The following is a 24,003-nucleotide window of genomic DNA, read 5'->3' on the forward strand; positions in this document are numbered from 1 at the left end:
GGCACATACATTTTATCTTTTAGAATCTGTTTTGCAGATGTGGAGCCCGCTGCTGTAAGACTTGCTGGTTGAGTGAAAGTTTCATATATACATTGCATTTCAGAGACATTAAAAAAAAGAATAAAGCTGCAATCTTGGAGAATAATGGCTCCATCCTTCAGTGGCTTGTTGGAAAGCCTGCCTGCACCTGCTAATATCCCGGGAGAAGTTGGTCCAGAAATACTACTGAGCCCTGACAGCACCCGGGTAAAGGGTGGGTGGAGGCAGATTTCTATAAGATTCGTCATACCCACCTTTTCCTGTGCTGGCTTCCCTAATCTCTTTCCCTTTCCCCCGTATCTCCTCCTTTTCCACCTCTACCCACTGCGCTCTGTCTTGCTCTTGTCAGGAGGTAGTAATTACTTCCTAACATAAATTAAAACAGTCATCTGTAATTATAGACACATTACACTTTTCTCCTCGTTTTAAGGCCAAGTTCACATATGATTTCTTATCTTGATATGTGTTGTAAGAGTAATTCCGTGAGTTACTTGCTTTATGCCCCAGGTGGATTCATGGTGAATTTCCTGCTCCCCATCAAGTATACATAGAAAGGCAGGTGGAGAATTATAGAATCCTCCGGCCTGTTCTCAGTGCCCTCTCCACTAGAGCTGATTTCCATCAATGACCTCTTCCTGCTCACTTTCAGTTGGTCAGGAATAGGCCCTATTAGAAGTACTTGATCTTTGCGATTTCAATTTCATTTTCTATTTTCTCAGATTCTCCCTTTATGTTAATAACAGCATCATTCTCCTTTGTCCAGGACCTGTGTCAGTGACACTGCCTTTCTCTCTTCTTGGTTCCATACTCTGCAGCCACGGGCCAAGCCCTTTTACTGGAGCACCAGTCCAGGCTGACTTTGGGGCACACCGCATCTTCTATACAATTTCTAGGATTCATGTGCAGAATCTCAACTCTCCCCCAAATAAACACATCTCTGGAATCATTTCCATATCTTTCCAGATGAGCTACCTCTTTCTTTTCTCTGGGTGCTGCCTCATGACCTGATGACATTTCCCCCCAGTTTTTCTCCTCCATTAGATTATGTGTTGGAGAACAGGCACCTTTGTATCCCCAAGTATCTACCAAGATAGCTCACCTACAAAAAGTATTTAATATATACCAGGTATGTGTTGAATTGTGGCCCTGTGGCTTATTGCTTGTATGTTATTTCCACCAACCAAGCTGTGATTTCTGGGGAGGCAGAGGCCCTGTCCTACTCAATCTTTGTTTCCTCAGAGCCAGGAACAGTGCTCATGATTTTGAAAAGTGTTTTGGAGCAAATGCTTTTTTTTAATTGATATTTTTTAGAGAGAGGAAGGGGACACACACACACACACACACACACACACACACACACACACACAAAGAGAGAATTAGAGATAGAGATAGAGAGAGAGAGTGAGAGAAAGATGTGAGAGATACATGAGCGAAATATTGATCGGTTGCTTCCCACAGATGCCCTAACCAGGGATTGGAACTGCAACCTTGGTATGTGCCCTGATTTGTAATCGAGCCTGCCACCTTTTAGTGTATGGGACAATGCTGCAACCAACTGAGCCACACCATCCAGGGCTAGAGCAAATTATTTTGAAGAATATTTTAGGAGAACTCAAGAGTAGAGCAGTACTGAGAGATAGATAGATAATGATATGTATTATAAATATGTATGTATTTAATTATATATATTTAATTATATACATGGGCTATAGGATTTTAATTTTATCAAAAGCCTATTATGTGTGCAAAACAATGCTAGGTATTGAGAGAATAAAAGGAGTCAAAATGGGTATCTGTGGATGGTTTGAATTGGCATTGTAGAAGGTAAGGTGTATGGAGGTCTCTATTCATTCTTTTGAAATACTTGTGAAGAATTTTTGCCATGAGTCTGAGCAGAACCATTCTCAGCATCTCTGTGGGCGTTCTCTTAAAACACTCTGGTGCATTTCCCATGAGCTTCATGTAGGTTAAAATAAAAGGGGTTAACAGAAACGCCAATCAGAAAGGATATATGCACCCCTATGTTCATAGGAGCACAATTCACCATAGCTAAGATTTGGAAACAGCCTAAGTGCCCATCAGCAGATGAGTGGATTAGAAAACTGTGGTACATCTACACAATGGAATACTATGCTGCGGTAAAAAAAAAAAAAAGGAACTCTTGCCTTTTGCAACAGCATGGATGGAACTGGAGAGCATTATGCTAAGTGAAATAAGCCAGTCAGAGAAAGATAAATACCACATGATCTCACTCATTTGTGGATTATAGAGAACAACATAGACTGATGAAAAGGGACAGACCCAAAGACTGAGAAACAGCGATCAGGCTATCAATCCCCAGAAGGAAAGTAGGGGAGGGCGGGGGTAAGGGGAAGAGATCAACCGAAGGACTTGTATACACGCATATAAGCCAAACCAATGGACATGGACAACAGGGGGATGGGAGCATGAGTTTGTGTGTGGGGGGGAGGTTGGGGGTTAATGGGGGGGATGTGGACACATTTGTAATACCTTAACTAATAAAAAAAAAAATAAAAGGGGTTAAAGGGAAAAAAAGGAACCTACTGCCTCAACATATTTGGTTATACATCTGAGTTTTCCCTTCCCTCCCTTCCTCCTTCTCTCTTTTCCCCTTCCTGTACTTAAGGTCACTTTAGAGATATAAATACATATATTATATATTTATAATACACAACTTTTAAGGAGTACAACATCTGACATCTGGTATAGAGGGTTTTAAAAAATATATCTATTTTTATTGATTTCAGAGAGGAAGGGAGAGGGAGAGAGATAGACATGTCAATAATGAGAGAGAATCATTGATTCGTTGCCTCCTGCACACCCCCTACTGGGGATCCAGCCTGCAACCCGGGCATTTACCCTTACCAGGAATTGAACTGTGACCTCCTGGTTTGTAGGTTGATGCTCAACCACTGAGCCATACCAGCTTGGCTAGAGGTGTTTGTTTGTTTTTTAATTTAAATTTTTTATTTTTAAAAATTCTTTATTGTTTAAAGTATTACATATGAATCCTTTTCCCCCATTGACCTCTCCCCGCTCATTACCACTCCCCCAGCACATGCCCACACCCTCCCTACTGACCGTGTCCATGGATTATGCTTATATGCATGCATACAAGTCCTTTGGTTGATCTCTTACATCCCCCCCACCTGGAAAAAATTACCCTTGTGCCGGGGTCCAACCCCAGCAGGTCCAGGGGTTCCCAAAGGCGTAGACGGAGTCGGCGAAGAAGGAATGACACGGAGACAGTGTTCAGTTGATCAGCAGCCTAGCCAGGATCTCCAGCCAAGTTCTGGTCTGGATCTCTAGCGAAGTTCTGGTTCGGATCTCCAGCCAGGTTCTGTGTCCATGTTGTCTTGCTAGGATCTCCAGCCAGGTTCTGTGTTCTCTTGCTAGGTTCTCCAGATTCTCCAGCCAGGTTCTGTAGCCATGTTCCCTCGCTAGGTTCTCCAGGCAGGTTCTGTCCAGGTTCTCCAGCCAGGTTCAGTCACCAGGTTCTAGTCAGGTTCTCTTGCCAATTTCTGTAGTCAGGTTCAGTCCAGGATCTTTTGCCATGTTCTCTCGCTAGGTTCTGTCTCTAGGTTCTGAGGCCAGTTTCTGTCCAGGATCTTTTGCCATGTTCTCTCCAGCGAAGTTCTTCTGTCTCTAGAGAACGTTCTGTGTAGGTTCTGTGCCTAGGTTCTGTCTCTCTTGGTTCTGTCTTCTTACATCTGTATTTATACCAGTTGATTCCAATCCTATCAATCTCTATATTTCAAAGGTTAGGGTGTTTCTTATCTCCATTCCAGGGAGTAAAGATTATGTAGCTTAAGCATGATTGTTTGTAGTTAAAGTGATTAATTACCCACCTGGCACTTAGTTAAGAGGTTTTATTCCCTCCCTAACTTCAGGGGAAAATCTCTACCTGGGGAAACAACCTTTCTCAGAGACCTTGGTTAAAACACATAGTGCCAAGAAGGTGAGCAAACATATTAAGAACAGTATGCCATATATGCCAGGTCCCTTGAAACAGCAAGCATGGACCGGCTCCCGGCACCCTTGCACCCACTGCCTTCTCCCTGAGGTTGGATGGTCTGTTCGATGCTTCTGTGTCTCTGGATCTATTTTAATTCATCAGTTTATGTTGTTTATTATATTACGTATCTGAGTGAGATCATGTGATATTTATCTTTCTCTGACTGGCTTATTTTGCTTAGCATAATGCTCTCCAGTTCCATCCATGCTGCTTCAAATGGTAAGAATTCCTTTTTTTTTTTTATAGCAGCGTAGTATTCCATTGTGTAGATGTACCACAGTTTTCTAATCCACTCATCTGCTGATGGGCATTTAGGCTGTTTCCAAATCTTAGCTATTGTAAATTGTGCTGCTATGAACATAGGGGTGCATATACCCTTTCTGATTGGTGTTTCTGGTTTCTTGGGATATATTCCTAGAAGTGGTATTACTGGGTCAAATGGGAGTTCCATTTTTAAATTTTTGAGAAAAGGCTATACTGTTGTTTGATTTGTTGGTGATAGCCCATTCTGACAGGTGTGAGATGGTACCTCATTGTCGTTTTGAATTGCATCTCTCGGACGATTAGTGACTTTGAGCATGTTTTCACATGTCTCTTGGCTTTCTGAATGTCCTCTTTTGAAAAGTGTCTATTTAGGTCCTTTGCCCATTTTTTGATTGGGTTGTTTGTCTTTCTTTTGTTAAGGTGTATGAGTTCCCTGTAAATGTTGGAGATTAAACCCTATCGGAGATAACATTGGCAAATGTGTTCTCCCAAGCAGTGGGCTTTTTTGTTGTTTTGTTGGTGGTTTCTTTTGCTGTGCAGAAGCTTTTTATTTGATGTAGTCCCATTTGTTTATTTTCTCCTTAGTGTCCATTGTCCTGGGCTAGAGTTTTAATTGAATGTTGGTAGGAACCTGTTGAGTCTTCACCTGCAGTGGTCCAGGAGGTCACTTGGACTAGCACTCTGTCATTCAGGACTCTTCACTTCTTAATCTATACACCAGGCCCTGATCTCGTGTCTTGTGTGACTTAATGAAATAAAATTTTTAAAAAGTGTTTTGTAAAGAGCTTTATGTTATTTGTTTTGTAAGAGCACGGAGTAATTTTTGTCTAATAAGAATATTGGTATATATTTTAAATTGGGAATTTTTTCTACTTCCATTTAATGGACTTCTTCATCTGAGGTTTCCTAAAGTGGCCCTCAGAAATGTTTAATTACTGATGGTCATTCTAGGAATTTAATGAGACTTTCGGCTATAGAGATTCCAGCTGAAACTAGAAGAGACTGGGGGCAGTTAAAGGATGCTTAGTATATTTACAGTGTTGCGCAACCATCTAATTTACAACATTTCTATCACCCCTAAAGGAAACCATCTTTAGTCGTTCCCCATGCTTACTCCCATCGTAGGCAACCACTAATCTGCTTTCTGTCTATATATTTGCCTCATATGGACATTTCAGATAAATGGGATCATATAATATGTGGCCTTTTGTGTCTAGCTTCTTTAACTTAGCAGAATGTAGTTTGAGGTTCATCCATGTGACAGTGGGTAGTGGGTTGAATGGCAGCTCCCCAAAAGATATTTCCATATCAAATTCCTGGAACCTGTGAATGGTTCCCTGCTTGGGAAGGATCTTGGCAGAGAGATCTTATCCAGGTGGGCCCTAAACACAGTGCCAGTATTCTTACAGGAGATGGAACAGGAGAAGACACACAGCGAAGGCCACGTAAAGATCGAGGCAGAGCTTGCAGTGATGTGATGAGAAGCCAAGGAAGCCAAGCCCTGCTGACAGGCACCAGAAGCTGGAAGAGGCAGGAGGGTTGTCCCCTAGAGCCTGGAAGTGTGAAAGAATAAATTTCTGTTGTTTGAGGCCACCCAGTTTGTAGTTATTTGTTATGGCAGCCTCAGTTACATGTGTGTGTATTACTTTTTTTATTGCCAGTTTTCCATTGTATGGCAGCTTGGTATTTTGTTTATCCATCCATCACTTAATGTACATTGGGGCTATTATGTACAATGCATCTCGGAACTTCATGTTAAAGTCGTTGCATGGGGAGATGTTTTCAGTTCTCTTGGGTGGATACCTAGGAGTGGAATTGCTAAGTCATGTAGTGAATCTGCATTATAAAACTGCCAAACTGTTCTCCAAAGCGGTTCTACCATTTTACATTCCTACCAATAATGTATTAGGGTTCCAATCTCTTCCTCACCAACACTTACTATTGTCTGTCTTTTTATTATACTAATAGCTATCCAGTGGGTATAAAGTGTTATTACATTGTAATTTTGATTTGCATTTATTTTCTTAATAATAGGTAATGTCAAATATCTTTTCATGAGCTTAATGGGCATTTGTGTACATTCTTTAGTGAAACTTGTATTTAAATCTTTTGCCCATTTAAAAAATTGCATCACTTAGCTTTTTATTAAATTATGCAAGTTCTTTAGATATTCTAGATAACCATTCCATTATCATTATATTATTTGTAAATATTTCCTCCAAGTCTATGTCTTGTCTTTAAACTTTCTTCATTGTATCTTTTGAAGCAGATAAATTTTTAATTTTGACAATATCCAACTTATCTTTTTTTTTTAATCATTTGTGCTTCTGATGCTGCATCTAAGAAAGCATTTCCTAAACCAAGGTCATGTTTTAAGAGTTTTACCTCTATATCTATGGTCCATTTTAAGTTAATATTTGTATGATGTGAAGTAAAGACCACATTCACCTTTTTTGCATATAGATATCTAGTTGTATCGGCCACATTTTTTGAAACACACACATGCACGCACACACACACATTCTTTTTCCATTGAATTGTTATGGTATCTGTTGAAAATCATTTGCCCATAATGTAAGAGCACAAGTGGTATTTATTGTAGCATTCATTCCCTACTCTGATGCTAGATTTCAGAGGGCCTAATTTTCGTAATTGTAAGTTTATAGCATTAGTACCAAATCTGTTTCTTTTAAGTGTGACTGTATTCTTATTGCAATTACTCAGTGGGTGCATGAGAATTATGTATGTTTATAAAGATTATTGTGGGTTTATATTGAAGCTAGATTATTTCCCCCATTTTTGTGGAACCTTAATATCTTATTATTTGGGCATTTTTGAAAAGAAGTTTGTCTTGTTGGATTTGTTCTGCCAAGAGAGCCAGCCAGTTTCAGACTGCTCCACCGCTCACGCTGCTTGTGTAGTCTTTCGAGGAAAAATTAAACCAAGATCTCTTAAGTGATTTCCATGCAAAATTAATGCTTCCCTTGACTTCTGCCAAATGCTGTGATGCATTTATGCAGCAGATGCCAGAAAGTTTAGAACTTGTATTTGGAAAGAATTCAGAATTTTAAGACAAAAAGCATTTGTGCCTGGGGCAATATAACGACCCACCTGTGTTTTTTCTTGTCTTCTGGGTGTTTTCATTGTGTTTCCAGAAAGGCCCAGGCAGATACTTCTTCTATTTTCAAATCATTTTTATAAAACAGTTTTAATTTTACAAGACCAGATCTCCCTTCAAGTTTCAAAATATGTGTTCTTTAACATAAAATGTTTTGACAGATACCTACTGGCCTTGTACTTTAGCATCCATTTTTGAAGAGAAAGACTCAGAGAATCAGAGCCATAAAATATAGTGTAATTAGTCACCATCAGATTCTGCCTAAATTTATATTTCGTACATTTATATGCCACATTAGCTGCTTTCTTTTCTTCTGTTATTTGATAACCAGCTCAACCTGTTACTATACAATTGAAATAAATGGTACATACTTAGTGTTGGGTTTATTAGCTTTAATATCTTATTTATGGTCTGAGAGGAAGAGAGAAAGGAGCTAGTATTTATTGAGTGCCTACTGTGTTCCAAGTGCTGTCCTGGACACGTTTACATCCCTAATCTCATTTAATCCTCATAACTCCTCATTGTGGCAGTGTTATTCCAGTTTTAGAGATGAAGAACATTAAACAAGCATGATAATGACAATGATATTTGTGTGTGGTCTTTCATATCATAATTCTAAAGTATCAGCTGACTTTTGGAGATGCTCAGTTATAAAAAAGGAGAAACCATAATAATTTATCCTCCCGGTTGCAGAGCTGACTGTAGAAAGAAAAGGCACACAAGTTATTTCTCAATGTTTTGCGCATATTAACTGTGGGAGGCATAGTGACCTGAGATAGGAGACAAATAAGCAAGACAGAATATGTTCAGCAAGGGTAAGGTTTGAATGTTCAGATACAAATGTTACAAAACAGTGGATATTTACATGCAGAAAAAGTACCACATATAAAACAGCCCAAGTGCCCATCAGTAGATGAGTGGGTACATTTACAAAGTGGAATACTATGTGGCTGTAAAAAAGAAGGAGCTCCTACCCTTTGTGTCAGCATGGAGAGACCTGGAGATTATTATGCTAATAAGCAAAACAAGCTGGTGGAGAACGACAGCTATCACAGGATCTCACTCCTATGTGGAATCTAATGAATAAAATAAACTGACGAGCAAAATAGGTCCAGAGGCATATATGCATGGAACAGACTGACAAATCTCAGTGGGAAGTGGGGAGGGGACAGGAAGAGATTAACCAAAGAACTTATATACATGTATGCATAACCCCTGGGCACAGACAATAGTGTGGGGAAGGCTTGGGGTAGGGTGTATGTATGTAAATTTGTTCATAAAATTCTTTTCTTATCCTTTTAATGTTGTTAAGCTCTATAATGATATCCTCTCTTTCATTCAATATTTGATATTGTCTACATTGCTGTTTTTTTTTCCCCCATCAATTTTGCTAGCGATTTGTTAATTTTATCGAACTTCTCAGAGAACCAGCTTTTGGCTTCTCCACTGTTTTTCTGTTTTCTGTTTTATTCCTTTGTACTCTCATTTTTATTATATCCTTCCTTCTGCTTGCTTTGGATTTAATTTTCTCTATTTTTAGTTTCTTAAGGTTGAATGGTAGGTCATTGATTTGAGGTATTTTTTTCTAATATGTACAGTTAATGCTGTATTTCTCTCTGTGTCCTGTAGTAACTGAATACCATGAATTTTGATATACTATATTTTAAAATCTGTTGTATTCTGTTCCCACCCTAGCTCTAGACTGCTGTTGCTTGTTACTTAGTGAAAACTCAGGGGCTGACAGCTTTGTTTTTACTCCTCCCCAAGAGGCATGAGGTCTTTGCCTGGGACGTAGAGCAGGCCATCATTCTTTGTTAATGACCTGTTTTTTTCAGTGTGCTTTCTAGTGTATGTTACAAAATGGTGCATTAACACATATAAGTAGTTCAGAAAGTAATGTGTGTATGTAGGTGGTGTAGTTTTACTGTATCAGTCAGGACTGTGTGGAGGCCACTGCCTTAGAGGGTCAGAACGAATCTAATAGATGTGAAGTAGAATTTGCCATTTGCTCTTTGATTTGACAACATGGTTCACCTTATTGCAGAGAGTAACCTCATTTATAACTGGAGAATGTTTCACAGAGCACATTTCATTTAAAAATATTTATTACATTTATATGCTTAAAAGTTGAAGCAGTCTATATGGGCGTTTTGTGTTTTGAACTCCTTTCTTTTTGGTACATGACAGTCTCCTTATTTTTTTTTTTTAGGACTGTGAGGACATGGGAAGTTGAAAATCCAAAAAAACAAAAAAGTGTGTTTAAACCACGGACGATGCAGGGTAAAAAAGTGATTCCCACCACATGCACATACAGTAGAGATGGAAACCTCATAGCAGCTGCCTGCCAGAACGGAAGCATACAGATCTGGGACCGGAATCTGACGGTGAGTCAAGGACATTTAAGTCCGTTTTTCTTAGAAGAAAACCACCTTATATATAAGATAAATGTTAAAATGTTATGAAGATCAATTTCCTGAGTTTAGCCCTAATTTAAACTTCAGTGTTAGTTGATAAAACATTGGAACTTTTGCAGTAAACAGCATTTCAGCAAATATACCAGCTTAGTATTTTCTAATGTGTATCAAATTTTGTTTTTAAAATAAATTAGGTTGTTTGGTATAAAAATTAAGAAGCACAGTGCAGTTTATTATACCGCATTTAAATGTACATGATTTTGAAAATGAAGATTTGATGGTAATATAAAACAAGGCTAAGCAGAGAGCTAGAAAATACCCTTTAAAAGATTTAAGAAAATTGTGAAATGTCCAAGATGATACAGCCATTGTTTTGCAGTTATTTCTGTAGTAATTTAAAAAATATTTTGTCTTAATATTCCATTTGAATAGGTTTTAGATTTTTCCTTTACAGTTTAGGTCATTATTAGAATAAATACAATTTGAATTGGAGAGGATCATAGAATTCTATAATCATAGAAATAATGAATATAAAAGACTTCGACTAATTTTGTGAATTACCAATAAGCTTTAAAAAGGGCTTTGTATGCCTGGCTGGTGTGGCTCAGTGGTTGACGGTCGACCTATGAACCAGGAGGTCACGGTTCAATTCTTGGTCAGGGCACAGGCCTGAGTTGTGGGCTCTATCCTCAGTAGGAGGTGGGCAGGAAGCAGCTTATCCATGATTCTCTCTCATTGATGTTTTTATTTCTCTTTCCCTCTCCCTTCTTCTCTGAAATCAATAAAAATACATTTAAAAAAGGAGGGGTGTTTGTATATGTGGTAAAATCAGAACTTTTGATAAGTAGAATGATTCTACATTACTAATGTTAAAATGAAAATCTAGACTAATGTTATAGTAACAATTTGGTTCTTTTTTTTTTTTCCAACAGTGATTAGTTTTATTTTATTTTTTATTTTAAAACTTTATTGTTGAAAGCATTACATATACCCCCTCTATCCACCACTGACTCCTTCTAGCCCGCCCCCCGCACCAGGTCTTTACCACCTTCTTGTCTGTGTCCATGGGTTCTGGTCTACTTATTAATTCAGTAAATTTTTATTAAGTACCTACTATATGGCAGGCACTATTCTAGGCACTAGAAATATTGCAGATTAGCCAAAATTCCTGGCCCTTGCTGTGTAGCGCAGTTGGTTAAAGTGTTGTCCAAATCAGTGTTTTTCTCTCTCTCTCAAAACCAATCAGTTAAAAAATTAAAAAAATAATTCCTGCCCTCGTGGGATTAACATTCTAGTTCTTTTTAAAAATTATGAAAATAATGTCTTTCAAATAAAACATTTACATTTTGAAAGGGGTCCCAGGAAAGTAGCCGTCTTTTCAGGCACAAGAGTTAAAGTTAGTTTTCTAGGAATAAGGTAAAAAGTAATGGCAGTGAAAAAAGAACCCATGTTTATAATGCCAGAAATAGCTTTGGCATTTTCTGTTTGTCAGATCTCTTTATTTCTGTTTTCATCTTCACTATAAACCCTGTAAAGCTTCATAACAGCACAGAGATTTTAAAAATCCTTTGAATTGTAAACTGAGTTTTAGCCAAGCAGTAAATTTTTAAGTAACTGGCTTTCATTGTCTCTGGGAGCTGTTGATTTAAACATAGAAATTCTGAACCGAGAAGTTTTCTTGGGTAGCTTTAATAGTGTCTGTTTAACATGGTTCATATATATTAATGTGTGTGTCTTTCTCTTGGAACCTTTATATTTTTTTAAAGATTGGCCTTGCATATCTCTTGAGGTAATGAGTATCCTCTGTTTCCAGTTTTGTAGAAAATAAAGCAGTTTGAATGCTAGTTCTCCTCCCACCTCCTCCATCTTTTCTAGCCATTCTGCTAATCATAGTCCTTGATTCTATTTTGCTAGAATTTAATAGTACATGAATGTATAGCTTATTATACCACATCCCGTTCATGATATTTATTTATATTTTTACATTTGCATGTAAGTGTGGGGCAGGGGAAGCTGGGGCCAGAGCTAGGTATCACATCAGGAGATAAGCTCCTGGGCAGGTTTCCGCTGGTGAGTAAGAGCATATGATGGAGAGAGAATGCAGGAAAGAAGTCCCCAGTAGTAACTTACACCCACTGCACCCTGAATCTTTAAGTGTCTCCAGTCACCGTCAGGTAACCAACTGATCCACCCAACCAGGGCAAAATTGACTTTTTAACCCATGTTAACATTTGCTTGATTTATGGCCTTGTTTACCTTACCCTTTATTAATAGGGAGTAAGAGGTTTTATTTGTTTTTACATAGAGAGAGGATTGCAATGCGCTTAATTTAATTGAATATAGCATGGACAACCTTGTAAGTAAATATGTATAACTCTGATTTGCTTTTTTCAAAAGTTTTTATTTGAATTGAATCATAATTTTATACATGTGAAATGTATACTTTTCAAAAAATCTGTTACTATTATTTCATTATTAATTGCCTTCCCTTTGTAATATCATCATCCTATCTCTACCCCAAATGCTTGTAAATTACTTGGTATCTATCCCTCTGTACTTTTCTCCATCCTATATAATAAGAGAGGAATATGCCAATTAGCTGTTATGCCCTGAGGAGTAACAACCAAGCGCATCACGACAGATCATGGATCAGCAGGAGGGTGGGCCAGCGAGGTACAAGGGGGCTGCGGAGAGCTACAGGAGGGGGCAGGGCAGCAAGCTATGAGGAGGGGAGAGGGGCAGGGGACGGGTGGAGCTACAGGAGGGTGGGGCAGCGGGCAGAGAGATACAGGAGAGTGGCAGCGACCTACTGGCGTACAGATTCATGCGCAGGGCTACTAGTATCTCTATATCTGTATATATTTATATATCCAGCTATCTATGTAGGTCAGGAAAATTTCACCAGGTATTTTTGAGCACCTACCACCTATCTGAGAATGAGTCAAAAATGTGATCTTTCCCTTCTTTCTCCAAACACTGATCACTTAATAATTCACAGCCTTTACCCAACTGCTCAAGTTAAGCAGTTAAAGACTGCATATAGGGGGGAGAGAAGCATATTATAGGGCAAGTATGACTTTAAAAAAAATTCTCACCTGAGGATATGTTCATTGATTTTTAGAGAGAAAGAAAGGGGGAGAGAGAGAGAGAGAGAGAGAGAGAGAGAGAGAGAGAGAGATGAGAGAGAAACATTGATCAATTGCTTCCCATATGTGACCCGACCAGAGGTCAAACCTACAACCCAGGTATATGCCCTGACTGGGAATCAAACCCACAACCTTTTAGTGTACTGGACAGTGCTCCAACCAACAGAACCACCTGACCAGGGCGAAATTGACATTTAAAAAAACAATTTTAAAAAAGCAAGTGATTTAGAAAATGATTCTAGTATCATCCTTTGGGAAAAAATGGTGTATCTCTATAAAAGATAGAAACAGCAATGTTGAAAATTCAAATAGAGATTTTTGTCTTTGCGTTGGCTTTAATACTGGGAGTCTAGAAGACTGTCTATGACAGCTGAAAGTCTGCTGTCTAGTTCTCTAGCACATTTTGTCAGTGAGACCCGAGACATGGAACTTTCTGTCGATCAGTTCTGAGTTTCTTAAGCTCTATGCACTGCATTTTCTTTATTCATGAAATGAGGGCACGATCCCCACCTTTTCAGGTTATTTTGAGGTTTATATTAGGCAATGTATTTAAAGAACCTAGAATAAGACTTGTTGCACCAAACAGGTTCTTAGTAACTATTGGTCGTCTTCTTCCTCGTTCTTCTTAGCTCCCAGGTGTTTTACAGTTTTTGTGGAATGATGACCAGTCGCTAGAAGTTGCTGTACATCTTCACCAAGGCTTATTTATCTTTTATATGATAGCCATCCTAACAGGGTGTCAGGGTTATCTCATTGTGGTTTTATAAGTGTTTCTTAAAACTTAAAGTTTTATAAGTACTCTTAAAACATTTTATCACTTTTTAAAATTTTGATTGATTTTAGAGAAAAGGAAGGAGGGAGGAAGAGAGAGAGAAGGAGGAAAGAGAAGAGAAGAGAGAGACAGAGGGAAAGAGAAAGAGAGACAGAAACATCAGTTTGTTGTTCCACTTATTTATGCATTCATTGGTTGATTCTTGAATGTGCCCTGACCAGGGATTGAACCTAAAACCTGGAGTATCAGGACGATGCTCTAAACATCTAAACTGAGCTAATGGCCAGGGTTAAAAAATGTTAACTTGTGCCGAAACCGGTTTGGCTCAGTGGATAGAGCGTCGGCCTGCGGACTGAAAGGTCCCAGGTTCGATTCCGGTCAAGGGCATGTGCCTGGGTTGCGGGCACATCCCCAGTAGGAGATGTGCAGGAGGCAGCTGATCGATGTTTCTCTCTCATCGATGTTTCTAACTCTCTATCTCTCTCCCTTCCTCTCTGTAAAAAATCAATAAAATATATTTAAAAAAATAAATGTTAACTTGTAAGTAAAATAGAAGAATTTCCCCTAAATGTGGTAGGAATAGAAAACATATATGTATACTCATGGGTGTATGTTGATATTTAGGGAAAAAATGGAAATCAGTCATGAACCAAAAATCTCTCTTTTAAAATATATGAATAAAAGCTTCTGTTATGGAGTCAAATGAATAAACATTATAAGTAAGCAATTAATATAATGTTATATTTCCATTATGTTGAATAAATTGACCAGAGGGCCTATGTAGATTAAATAGAGAATGATGTAATTTTTGTCACTATTTGGTGACTTGAATTTAGCCAAAAAATTAAAGTGAAAGTAATTATGAACTATTTTTTAAAGGCCAGGCATTTCTACCTGCATTGTGTGCAGTCATGATTATAGAGAGTCATTTTGTAACTCTGTTTTCAATTTCATTATACATGTATCCAAAGCATAGCTCATAATTTCCTCTGAAAACCAGATCCCAAGCTTTGCCCTCTTAATGGCCTCCAAAGAAAGTTAATTTTGGCTTTTTTTCTGATTATAAAAGTAATCCATAGTTATGTGTAAAAATTTTTACACAAAATAGAAAAGCATCTGAAGAAAATGAGTCTCTTATAATTACACCATCCAGAGGTGAGCATTTCTAGATTCCTTTCTGTACTCACATAAGGTGTGTGTCCTACAAGCTTGTGTGTTTCCGTGCTAATAATTAGCACTCCTCTTCCCTACCTGGAATCTAATGAGGAAATAAGACTAATCACTAAAGCAGGACAGATGAAGGCCAGAGTCCCCCTTTGTTACTGATGGTCGAGGAAGATGAAAGCCAGATGTGCCTGCTGACTAACTCCTGGAATTGGACAGACTTGTCCCCTCACCCTCACCCCAGTCTCATCAACACTGAACCTGAGCAGGCTTGCCCCAGGAAGACTCATGGCATGGAGAAGCAGAGAGTTACTTCCTAAGGGCAGTTTGCACTCAAGAAAGAAAAGAGAAGCCCTGGCCGTGTAGCTCAGTTGATTGAGTGTTGTCCATGCACAGAGAGGTCACTGGGTTGATTCCTATCAGGGCACATGCTCAGGTTGTGGGTTCGATCCCCAGTAGGGGGTATGCAGGAGGCAGTTGAATTATGTTTCTCTCATCCATGCTTTTCTTTCTCTACTCTCTTCCTCTTCTCTAAAAAATCAATAAAAACATATTTTAAAAAATGGGAAAAAAGAAAGAAAAGGGAAGATCTGAGACAAGCATTCTCCCCACATTCACAGGTCAGATTAAGAAGCCTTCCTTCGTAGGAAAGCGTGAATGGGGAAAGGTTGGGCAGAGGATATCAGATCAAATAGTACCTCGGAGTCTATGGAAAAGAGTTTGAAGACTCTTCTGAGGGTAATAGGGCCATTGGGTTTTACAAGAAGAATGAAATCGTCATCCAAGTTATATTTTAAAAAGATTCACACTGGCCCGGCCAGCGTGGTTCAGTGGTTGAGCATTGACCTATGAACCAGGAGGTCACGGTTCCATTCCCAGTCAGGGCACAAGCCTGGGTTGTGGCCTTGATCCTGAGTGTGGGGTGTGCAGGAGTCAGCCGATCCATGATTCTCTCTCATTATTGGTGTTTCTATCTCTCTCTCTCCCTCTCTGAAATCAATAAAGATATATTAAAAAAAAAAAAAAAAGAATCTCATTGGCTGTTCTGCATGGGGACAAAGGCAGAAGCAAGGTGATGGTTGAGGGCTGGTGGTTACGGACGTCCAGATCATTTTCTGGGCAAGAGTGCCTGTGGTGGAGGTGATGTTTGGCCTCGTTAGGGTTTTTAAAGCAACAATTGACAAATGGGTAATATTTAATAAAGGTAATTTTTCCACAGTATTTAAAATTATGTCTTTTAAAAGTCTGTACACTGGTATAATATAGATAATTTAATTTAGAAAATGATCCCATCTAACCCATTTGATTATTACCTTTCATGATGCCTGGTTTTTCTTATGGTGAGTAGGCTGTGTGAGAGTAGAGAATTTAGATTGCATGAAAGCCTGCTTCAATATTGTGTTATTTTAGCAAATTTTGAACAGCTAATTTCACTTTTATTGTTATCTTGTATTCATTGACAATATGGTATGAATGCTCCCCAATTATTTTTTTAAAAGACTGTTGGGATTTTCTTAGCACAAGTCAAGTCCCGTGCAGTGTGTAGAAGGACTGCTGCGTCTTCTAAAAGGGCCAGGCTCTGGGCGCCTGCAGCGTCTACTCTAGAAGCCTATATAAGGGATGCCTCTCTCTGGGAGAGACTTCCTGAGCCGCGCTCCTCAGCTCAGGACAGCCGAGATTTATTCTGTAAGCTGACGAGGCCAAACATTACTGTCCTAACCATTATAAACAACATAGTAAATGTTAAATGTTCACTCCTCGAGTCACTAGTAGGACTTTTATATACAGAAAGTAAAGTCTGAGCCAAAAATGTGAAACAGTTCTCTGGTCTGCGTGCATTCTCTTACCCGACTCTGATTCACTGCACACGGATGTGACGCAACCAGCAGTGACTGGGCTCCCAGGCCCTGGGTGCTTCGGGAATCCACCTGGCCTTTTCTTTCTCCTTCCTTCTCCTGCTGATTACTCAAGCTCTAATGACTGTCCGCATTTCTTACAACGTCTCAGAAACTTTCATTTTTGTATGTGAGACCGAAATGGAAAACATTGCAAGATTCTGTTAAACCTCAGTAATTCAGACTATTTTAAATATTTACCCATTTTGTGACTTAACAGAGTTATTGGGGCTTTCAACTCTATTCTACAAAGTAATGCAAGAATCAGATCTTAATTCAGAAGTATTTTTGAAGTCTTTGCCCAAATTTGTTTATAGTTAATTATATAAAGAATTACTCTCACTCAAAGCTATCTGATAAAGAATTTTACAGTAGCCCCCCCTTATCTGCAGGAGACACATTTTCAAGACCCCAGTCCAAGCCTGAAACCAGATAGTACTGAACCCTATATAAACATATACAATGTTTTTTCCTATATGTACATACCTATGATAAGGTTTAATTGATTAATTAGGCACGGTAAGAGATTAACAACAATAACTAATAACAAAATAGACAATGATAACACTATGCTGTAATAAAAGCTATGTGAATGTGATCACTCTCTCAGATATCTTATTGTACTATACTCAGCTTTCTTCTTATGATGATCTGAGATGATAACAGTGCCTGTGTGAAGAGATGAAGTGAGGTGAGGACGTAGGCATTGTGACGTTGCGTTAGGGTACCATTGACCTTCTGGCGCTATGGCTGAGTGACTCATGGGTGGGTGGTGTATGCAGTGTGGCTATGCCAGACAGAAGGGTGGTTTATGTCCAGGTACGAGGGAGTGGACAGCATGAGAATTCATCACACCATTCATAGATGCAAGAGTTAAAACTTATGAATTGTTTATTTCTGAGATTTTCTATTTAATAATTTGTATCACAGTTAATTGTAGATAATTGAAACCTTGGCAAGCAAAATTGCAGATAAGGGGAACTACTGTACTTTTTGCAGGAAAAGTGTGACCCTTATGGGTAGAAAACACTGATGCACATGGGACAGGTGGTGATGGGCCCGTATTTGTGTACATCATGGGATAACCCTGTTTTATTCTAAAAGACAGATTCTTATGCTCTCTCAACTTGAAAATACGACAGAGAAAGGGCTGATTTGTCTTAGAAAATTGTATTTTTCTTTTTTTACCCATAGTCTATTACAGTTTACATTGTGGCCGACTGCACACATATCTGTACACCCCAGCATACACATCCAAAACTGAAATAGACATTTACTGTAACAGCTTCTAATCTTGCAATATACAATGCATTCTTATCTATTTTTTCATTCATTTTTGTTTCTAAGAAGGTACTGATCATAATCTATTAAATTAATTTTATTACCCACTAATGAGTTAGAATCCAGAGCTTATACAGTACTTTTAAAGCATGTCTCAAATATCATTGGATCTTCACAACAACCTTGTGAAGTAGGAAAGGCTAATATCAATTCTTTCAAAACATAGTTAAAGCCTATACTTAAAACAGAGGAGTTTTGAGTGACGATGAAAAATAAATGGTTTGGGCATCAAGTGACCAGAGGTCCCCATGAACAGTGGGCACCTGAATGGTGAGGGAGAGGAAAGGAGCTGCAGATTGAGAACAGGAGGCGGATGGACGCAGAAGATGCTTTGCCTGCCTTGGGATTTTTGCCTGAGCCCTTGAAGATACCTGGCATGCCACCAGAAGTCACCTCAGCCTAGAAGGTACTAGGTTGTTAGTCTCTTGAAAAGCTACCAAAATTAGTTTGCTGGGCTCTACCTATGCGAGTGCTATCGTTCACCCCCTGCAGTCTCAGCCATACTAATCCAGTCCAGTTTCTCTAGTTAAGCCTGTTTCCCGAACTTCATCTGTTTGCATACTACTCTCCTAATTCCTATCTATAGACCGCCTTGCTGTTTACTTAATTAAAAAAATTTATTTATTTAAAAATTATAAATGCCATTGAAAATTGATGTAAATGCACATAACATGCAACCAACCACTTTAAAACATACAATCCAGTGGTTTTAAATGTATTCACAATGTTATGCAACTACCAGCTCTCTCTGGTTTCAAAACGTTTTATCACCTCATAAGAACATGCAGTGCCTATCAAGTAATCCCCCCCAGACCCCCCTTCCCTAAGGAAACATTATAACACTACTATAAATAAGAAGCCAAAGTTGCTGTAAATAGAGCATAGCAGTTTTTCAAGTTCTGTTAAAAGTAAAACAATTATATATACTGGCTAGCTGTCTGCCAAGGCTCCGTGCCTGAAATCTTTCTCTGTTAAAGAGATATTGGCAGGTGTTATGGAGGTATTAAAGACAAATTAGTGTGAAATTAAGACTTTCTGCTTGATATAATCAGAAGAATTGAAGGAGAATTTTAAAAACATAAATATTTTGCTATGCATTTACTGCTACTTAATGCTGTTCCCTTTAGCCACCTAAAATTTGTCTGCAATAGCTGAATTCACCTTCTCCTCCTCTCATTCCTCTTCTCGTTAAAGGGACTGTACATTACCCCCATAGTTTTCTATTACTGAGCCCCTGGAATTCAGCGTGTTCTACTAAGTATGGTGAGTGTAATCTTCATTATTATCCTGATAGTATTAAATCAGGTATTTACCAAATAGTGAACTAGATGCTTGGAGAGTTTTAAGGAAAGGATAGATACTACTCTAAAAAAATACAAAGCTTGTTGTGAAAATTAATTTATGCATAGTTAACAGAGAAAATAAAAACAGATAATAGTCAGTAGATAAGTGGGTGGTGTTCTAAAAGTTCACTGGCTTAAATTATTTGGAGCTTGAATATTTTTCCCTATAACTAAGACTTAATATGAGTTATTATTGTGAATATTCTGTATTAGCCCAGTGTGGCTCATCTTTCTGTGCTGTTCTTTGTATTCCCCAGAGGTGGCTCTGGTGTGATAAGAGTACTTTGCCTCCCAGATTTTATTTTTCTCCTCTGAATAATGAGCTTCATCTCCAGCTGCTTGTAAGGATGAAATAAGATAACCTTTGTGAAAGTGCATTCATTCTTTTACTCAGTCCTTTACATTCATATTCCTTTTCAGTATATTAAAGAACTGCATCCAGACCATTTGCCCACATAAACCCAGTGGCATTGTTCTGTTGTGGCCTGTAGAATGTGACCAGACATTTCACCTCCTCATTGCTACCTACCTCTACATTAGTAATGGTATGGTGGCAGTGATAGTAGTGAGAATAATAATAATAATAATAATAATAATAATAATTAGAATAGGAGCTAACAAAACAGCCTAAGTGCCCATCAGTAGATGAATGGATTAGAAAACTGTGGTACATCTACATGATGGAATACTATGCTGCTGTAAAAAAGAAGGAACTCTTACCATTTGCAACAGCATGGATGGAACTGGAGAGCATTATGCTAAGTGAAATAAGCCAGTCAATGAAGGAAAAATACCACATGATCTCACTCATTTCTGGATAATAAAGACCATTATAAACTTAAGAACAAAAATAGATACAGAGGCAGAGCTGCCTCGAACAGACTGTCAAACTACAGCAGGAAGGCCAGGGAGGGTGGGAGGGCAGGAGGGGGGTGGGTAAGAGATCAACCAAAGGACTTGTATGCATGCATATAAGCATAACCAATGGGCATAAGACACTGGGGGTAGGGGAGGCCAGGGGAATGTCAAGGGCGGGGGGTAAAAAAAGGAGACATATGTAATACTCTTTGTAATACTTTAAGCAATAAAAAAATAAAAAATAAATAAAAAAATAATAATAGATTTATTGACCAGGAATGTGAGAATTCTTTCCTAAGAATCATGTCATCTTTCTGAATAGTTCCCAAAAGAGATACAAATAAAGAAAAATGTAAAATCGAAAAAAAAAAAAAGAATAGGAGCTAACATTGCTTGCCTGTTATGTACCAGGAATTTTTCTAAATGCTTCCAATGTATTTGCTTGTGATACAGCTCTAAGGCTAATATTCCTATCTCCATCTGAAGGATACGTTAACTGAGACTGAGTTATTTACCTAAGGACACACGTAAGGAGTGGGTAGACCTGGGATTTGACTCCGGGGAGTCTGGCTCCAGCGTCTGTTCCTTAACCTCATCTTTTGGGCCTCTCAGGGAGTGGACTCCCATTCTTCCTTTCCAGCTGAAGGACCATCAGCAAGGAAGAGACGGGGGTGGAGGGATGCTCATTCTCCTCTAAAGGTTTGAAAAGCCAGGAATCAATCGCATGTGCTCCAGGGCAAACATGTCCAATAGAGGACCTGGTTCACACTGAAAAGACCCAGCTTCCGGCTGTCTGTCCAGACAGGGCCTGCAGAGTTGGGTGTGTGGGGAGTGGAGCTAGGAGAGAAGAAAGGGGTATGGGACATAGTGCGAAGGGAGTTTCTGGGCCCTTCTATCACGTTAACAAGGATCAAACTGCAATAGAAGTTGAGGAAGACACAAAATCAGTTCAGACTCCACTGACTTCCGAGTCATTCCCTCAGCTGTGCTCCCAAGTGCTGTCACCTAAATTGGCTGCATTAGAATTACTTCCAAGTTGTATTTCTGGTTTTCTTCATGAAAATAGTGTGTAGAGTCCACATAAATTGAAGAAATAATTCATTTTGCATTATATTTATGCCTTACATGTTTTATTACTGAGAGAATCAAGAAATGGCATAAAATTAAAACATTTTGCTAAGTTTAAATGTCCATAACTTAAATGAAATTCCTTGTCGTTGACCAGATCTAGTAGCCAGATGACATCTTGCTGTTTTATTTTTAAACCTAGAAAGAGTTGTCTATAAACCATTTAGTAGCAGAGCAAACTTTCCAAACGCTATGAGTTAAAACATATGGAGATGCTAAAGATACTTGCCTGGGGCTTGAATGTTTTCCCACACATAAAATGTGTATCTCAAAGAGGGAAAGATGTTTTAAACATTTCATTGAAATATTAGTTTGAAACCCTAGCAAAACACATGATAACTTCTTATTTATTTGTTTTTAAATTCTTTATTGTTGAAAGTATTACATATGTCCCCTTTTCCCCTCATTGTCCTCTTGTATGCATATAAGCATAAACAATGGACACAGATAACTTCTTATTTTTATATTGATAAATTGAGTTACTTTTGTTAGATATGATAAGCCCCTCCCCACCCCCCATATCCCTAAATCCACATTCTTAGAAAGTGACCTTAGAAAGTGTGTATGCCTGAAACTGATATGGTAGCTGTGTGTGTTTGAATATTTGAGGTTGATAGTGATTGCTCATTTACATGGCTTTTCTCCATTTACAAAGATAGACTTGGACCAAGTGTTTCTATTTTATCTTATAAGAGAGTAGTTTTCAATATTTAAAAAACCAATGCGTTGTCTGTTTTTCAGTAAGTTAAGAAGGCTTTGTTAAGCTTTATGTTCTGTACTCTGTTACAGAAACAGTGGATAGATTGAGTGTGCTTTTCAAACGAGTCTTTATCCTTACCCCACACAGTGATTGCCATGCCTCTCCCGGTGGCTTCAGGTGGGGTGATGTCGAGAGGGAGGCCTACTTTTTCCCCTTTCAGTAAACGGATGTAAGCAAGAGAGATGCATGATCAGACTTAAGTTTTGGAGAACTACTTTGTTTTCCATCTGGGAGATAAATCAAAGGGAATTAGGCAGGTGGGGCGGGGTGGGGGGGGGGGAGGGAATCAGTTAGATTTCAGGTGAGTCCAGTCCTAAATGAGAGGTGATGAGGAGCTTAATCGAGTATATGGAGTGAGAATGGAAGACCAATCCAGAGAAGTGAAATAAGAGTATTAGGTTACAAGGCACATATGACTTGGTAGATGTTTGTATCTGAGGAGTGAAGGGTGAGTGACTGACTAGTCTGAATGACTGGAGGCCTAAGCCACCCTCCAAGGCGGGGAGATCTCCCTGAGGAAGTGGGGGGACAGGGGAGGCTTTAGGGAAGTCAGTTTTGGATGTGCTGAGTCACAGAATCTTCAATTCCATAGCCAACTCAGTTGAATAAGTGAATGAGTTTATTAATTACTGGGGCTTGTATCCATACCCATTACTCTCTTTCCCCATATTTTGACTGAAAAATGCCCTCACTTTTTGGCTTGGGGCTAGATTTCTATTTCCAGAACTTCACTGAGATCGGATTCTTTCCTCGCATGATCTCCTAGCCCAGTGGTCGGCAAACTCATTAGTCAACAGAGCCAAATATCAATAGTACAACGATTGAAATTTCTTTTGAGAGCAAAATTTTTTAAACTTAAACTATATAGGTAGGTACATTGTTATTAACTTAATTAGGGTACTCCTAAGCTGGCCTTTGCTAAAAACGTCCTCAATCTGATTGAGGTACATTCGCTGAGGTCGACCCCTTCCAACTCTCCCATCCACACTCATCTTGTATACTTGTTTCGTCTGTCTCTTTTTGCTCATCCTCTCTATATGTCCAAACCATCTCAACATACCTTTCTCAATCCTCGACACTGCATCTTCTTTCACTCCACAACATTCCCTAAAATTAACTTAATAAACTTTACTTAAAGTTTTAAGTCAACTTCGCACTGTACGTGTGCGCCTGCACGTGGTATTTTGTGGAAGAGCCACACTCAAGGGGCCAAAGAGCCGCATGTGGCTCGCGAACCACCGTTTGCCGACCACTGTCCTAGCCCAATTTCCTTGTTTTTGCTGATTGAATTTCCATGCCGTGACCCCTTGCCTTGTTTACCTGTATTACCACTTTGCTTAGGACCTCTGGCCTGTGTTTAACGATGATTCTTACCAACTCCCTCTGTGCCTTACTCAGCTTTGGATCAGAATCCCTTCTGGATACATATATTGAGAGAGATGGCACAGTGATCCTCCATAGAGATTGTATTTTCTCCATGTCCCTCTGCACTAATTTTGATGGAAGTTGACAGGATACAACACCGCCGTGTCGAGGGAGAGTGCTGGACGAGGTCTGTACCCTGCTGCTTCAGAGCTGCCATTTGTAGTCCTTCTCCGCTACGATGGAGCGTTCTGACTATAATGTACAGATCTACTAATGCTTAGATGTTAGTGAAAATGTGAGGAGTGAGACAGAGTCCTTTAGCATGATTTTAAGGGATTTAATAACCTTTTCCTGTTATTT

General features: G+C 38.9%; 1 protein-coding gene across 2 annotated transcripts in view; it reads left to right on the plus strand.

The window, feature by feature from the left end:
- The window catches only part of WDR70 (WD repeat domain 70), a 194,388-nt gene that overhangs the window by 93,135 nt on the left and 77,250 nt on the right, over positions 1 to 24,003 (plus strand). For both annotated transcript variants that reach the window (XR_013995935.1, XM_081089957.1), the window contains exon 10: positions 9,667 to 9,841. Coding sequence is in view for 1 of the 2 variants with exons in the window: in XM_081089957.1 (XP_080946083.1) it covers positions 9,667 to 9,841 (175 nt within the window). In the remaining variant the exon portion in view is untranslated. The remainder of the gene's footprint in view (positions 1 to 9,666; positions 9,842 to 24,003) is intronic.

This window comes from Myotis nattereri (genome assembly GCF_964212035.1).
Source record: "Myotis nattereri genome assembly, chromosome: 4".
Classification (NCBI taxonomy): Eukaryota; Metazoa; Chordata; class Mammalia; order Chiroptera; family Vespertilionidae; genus Myotis; species Myotis nattereri.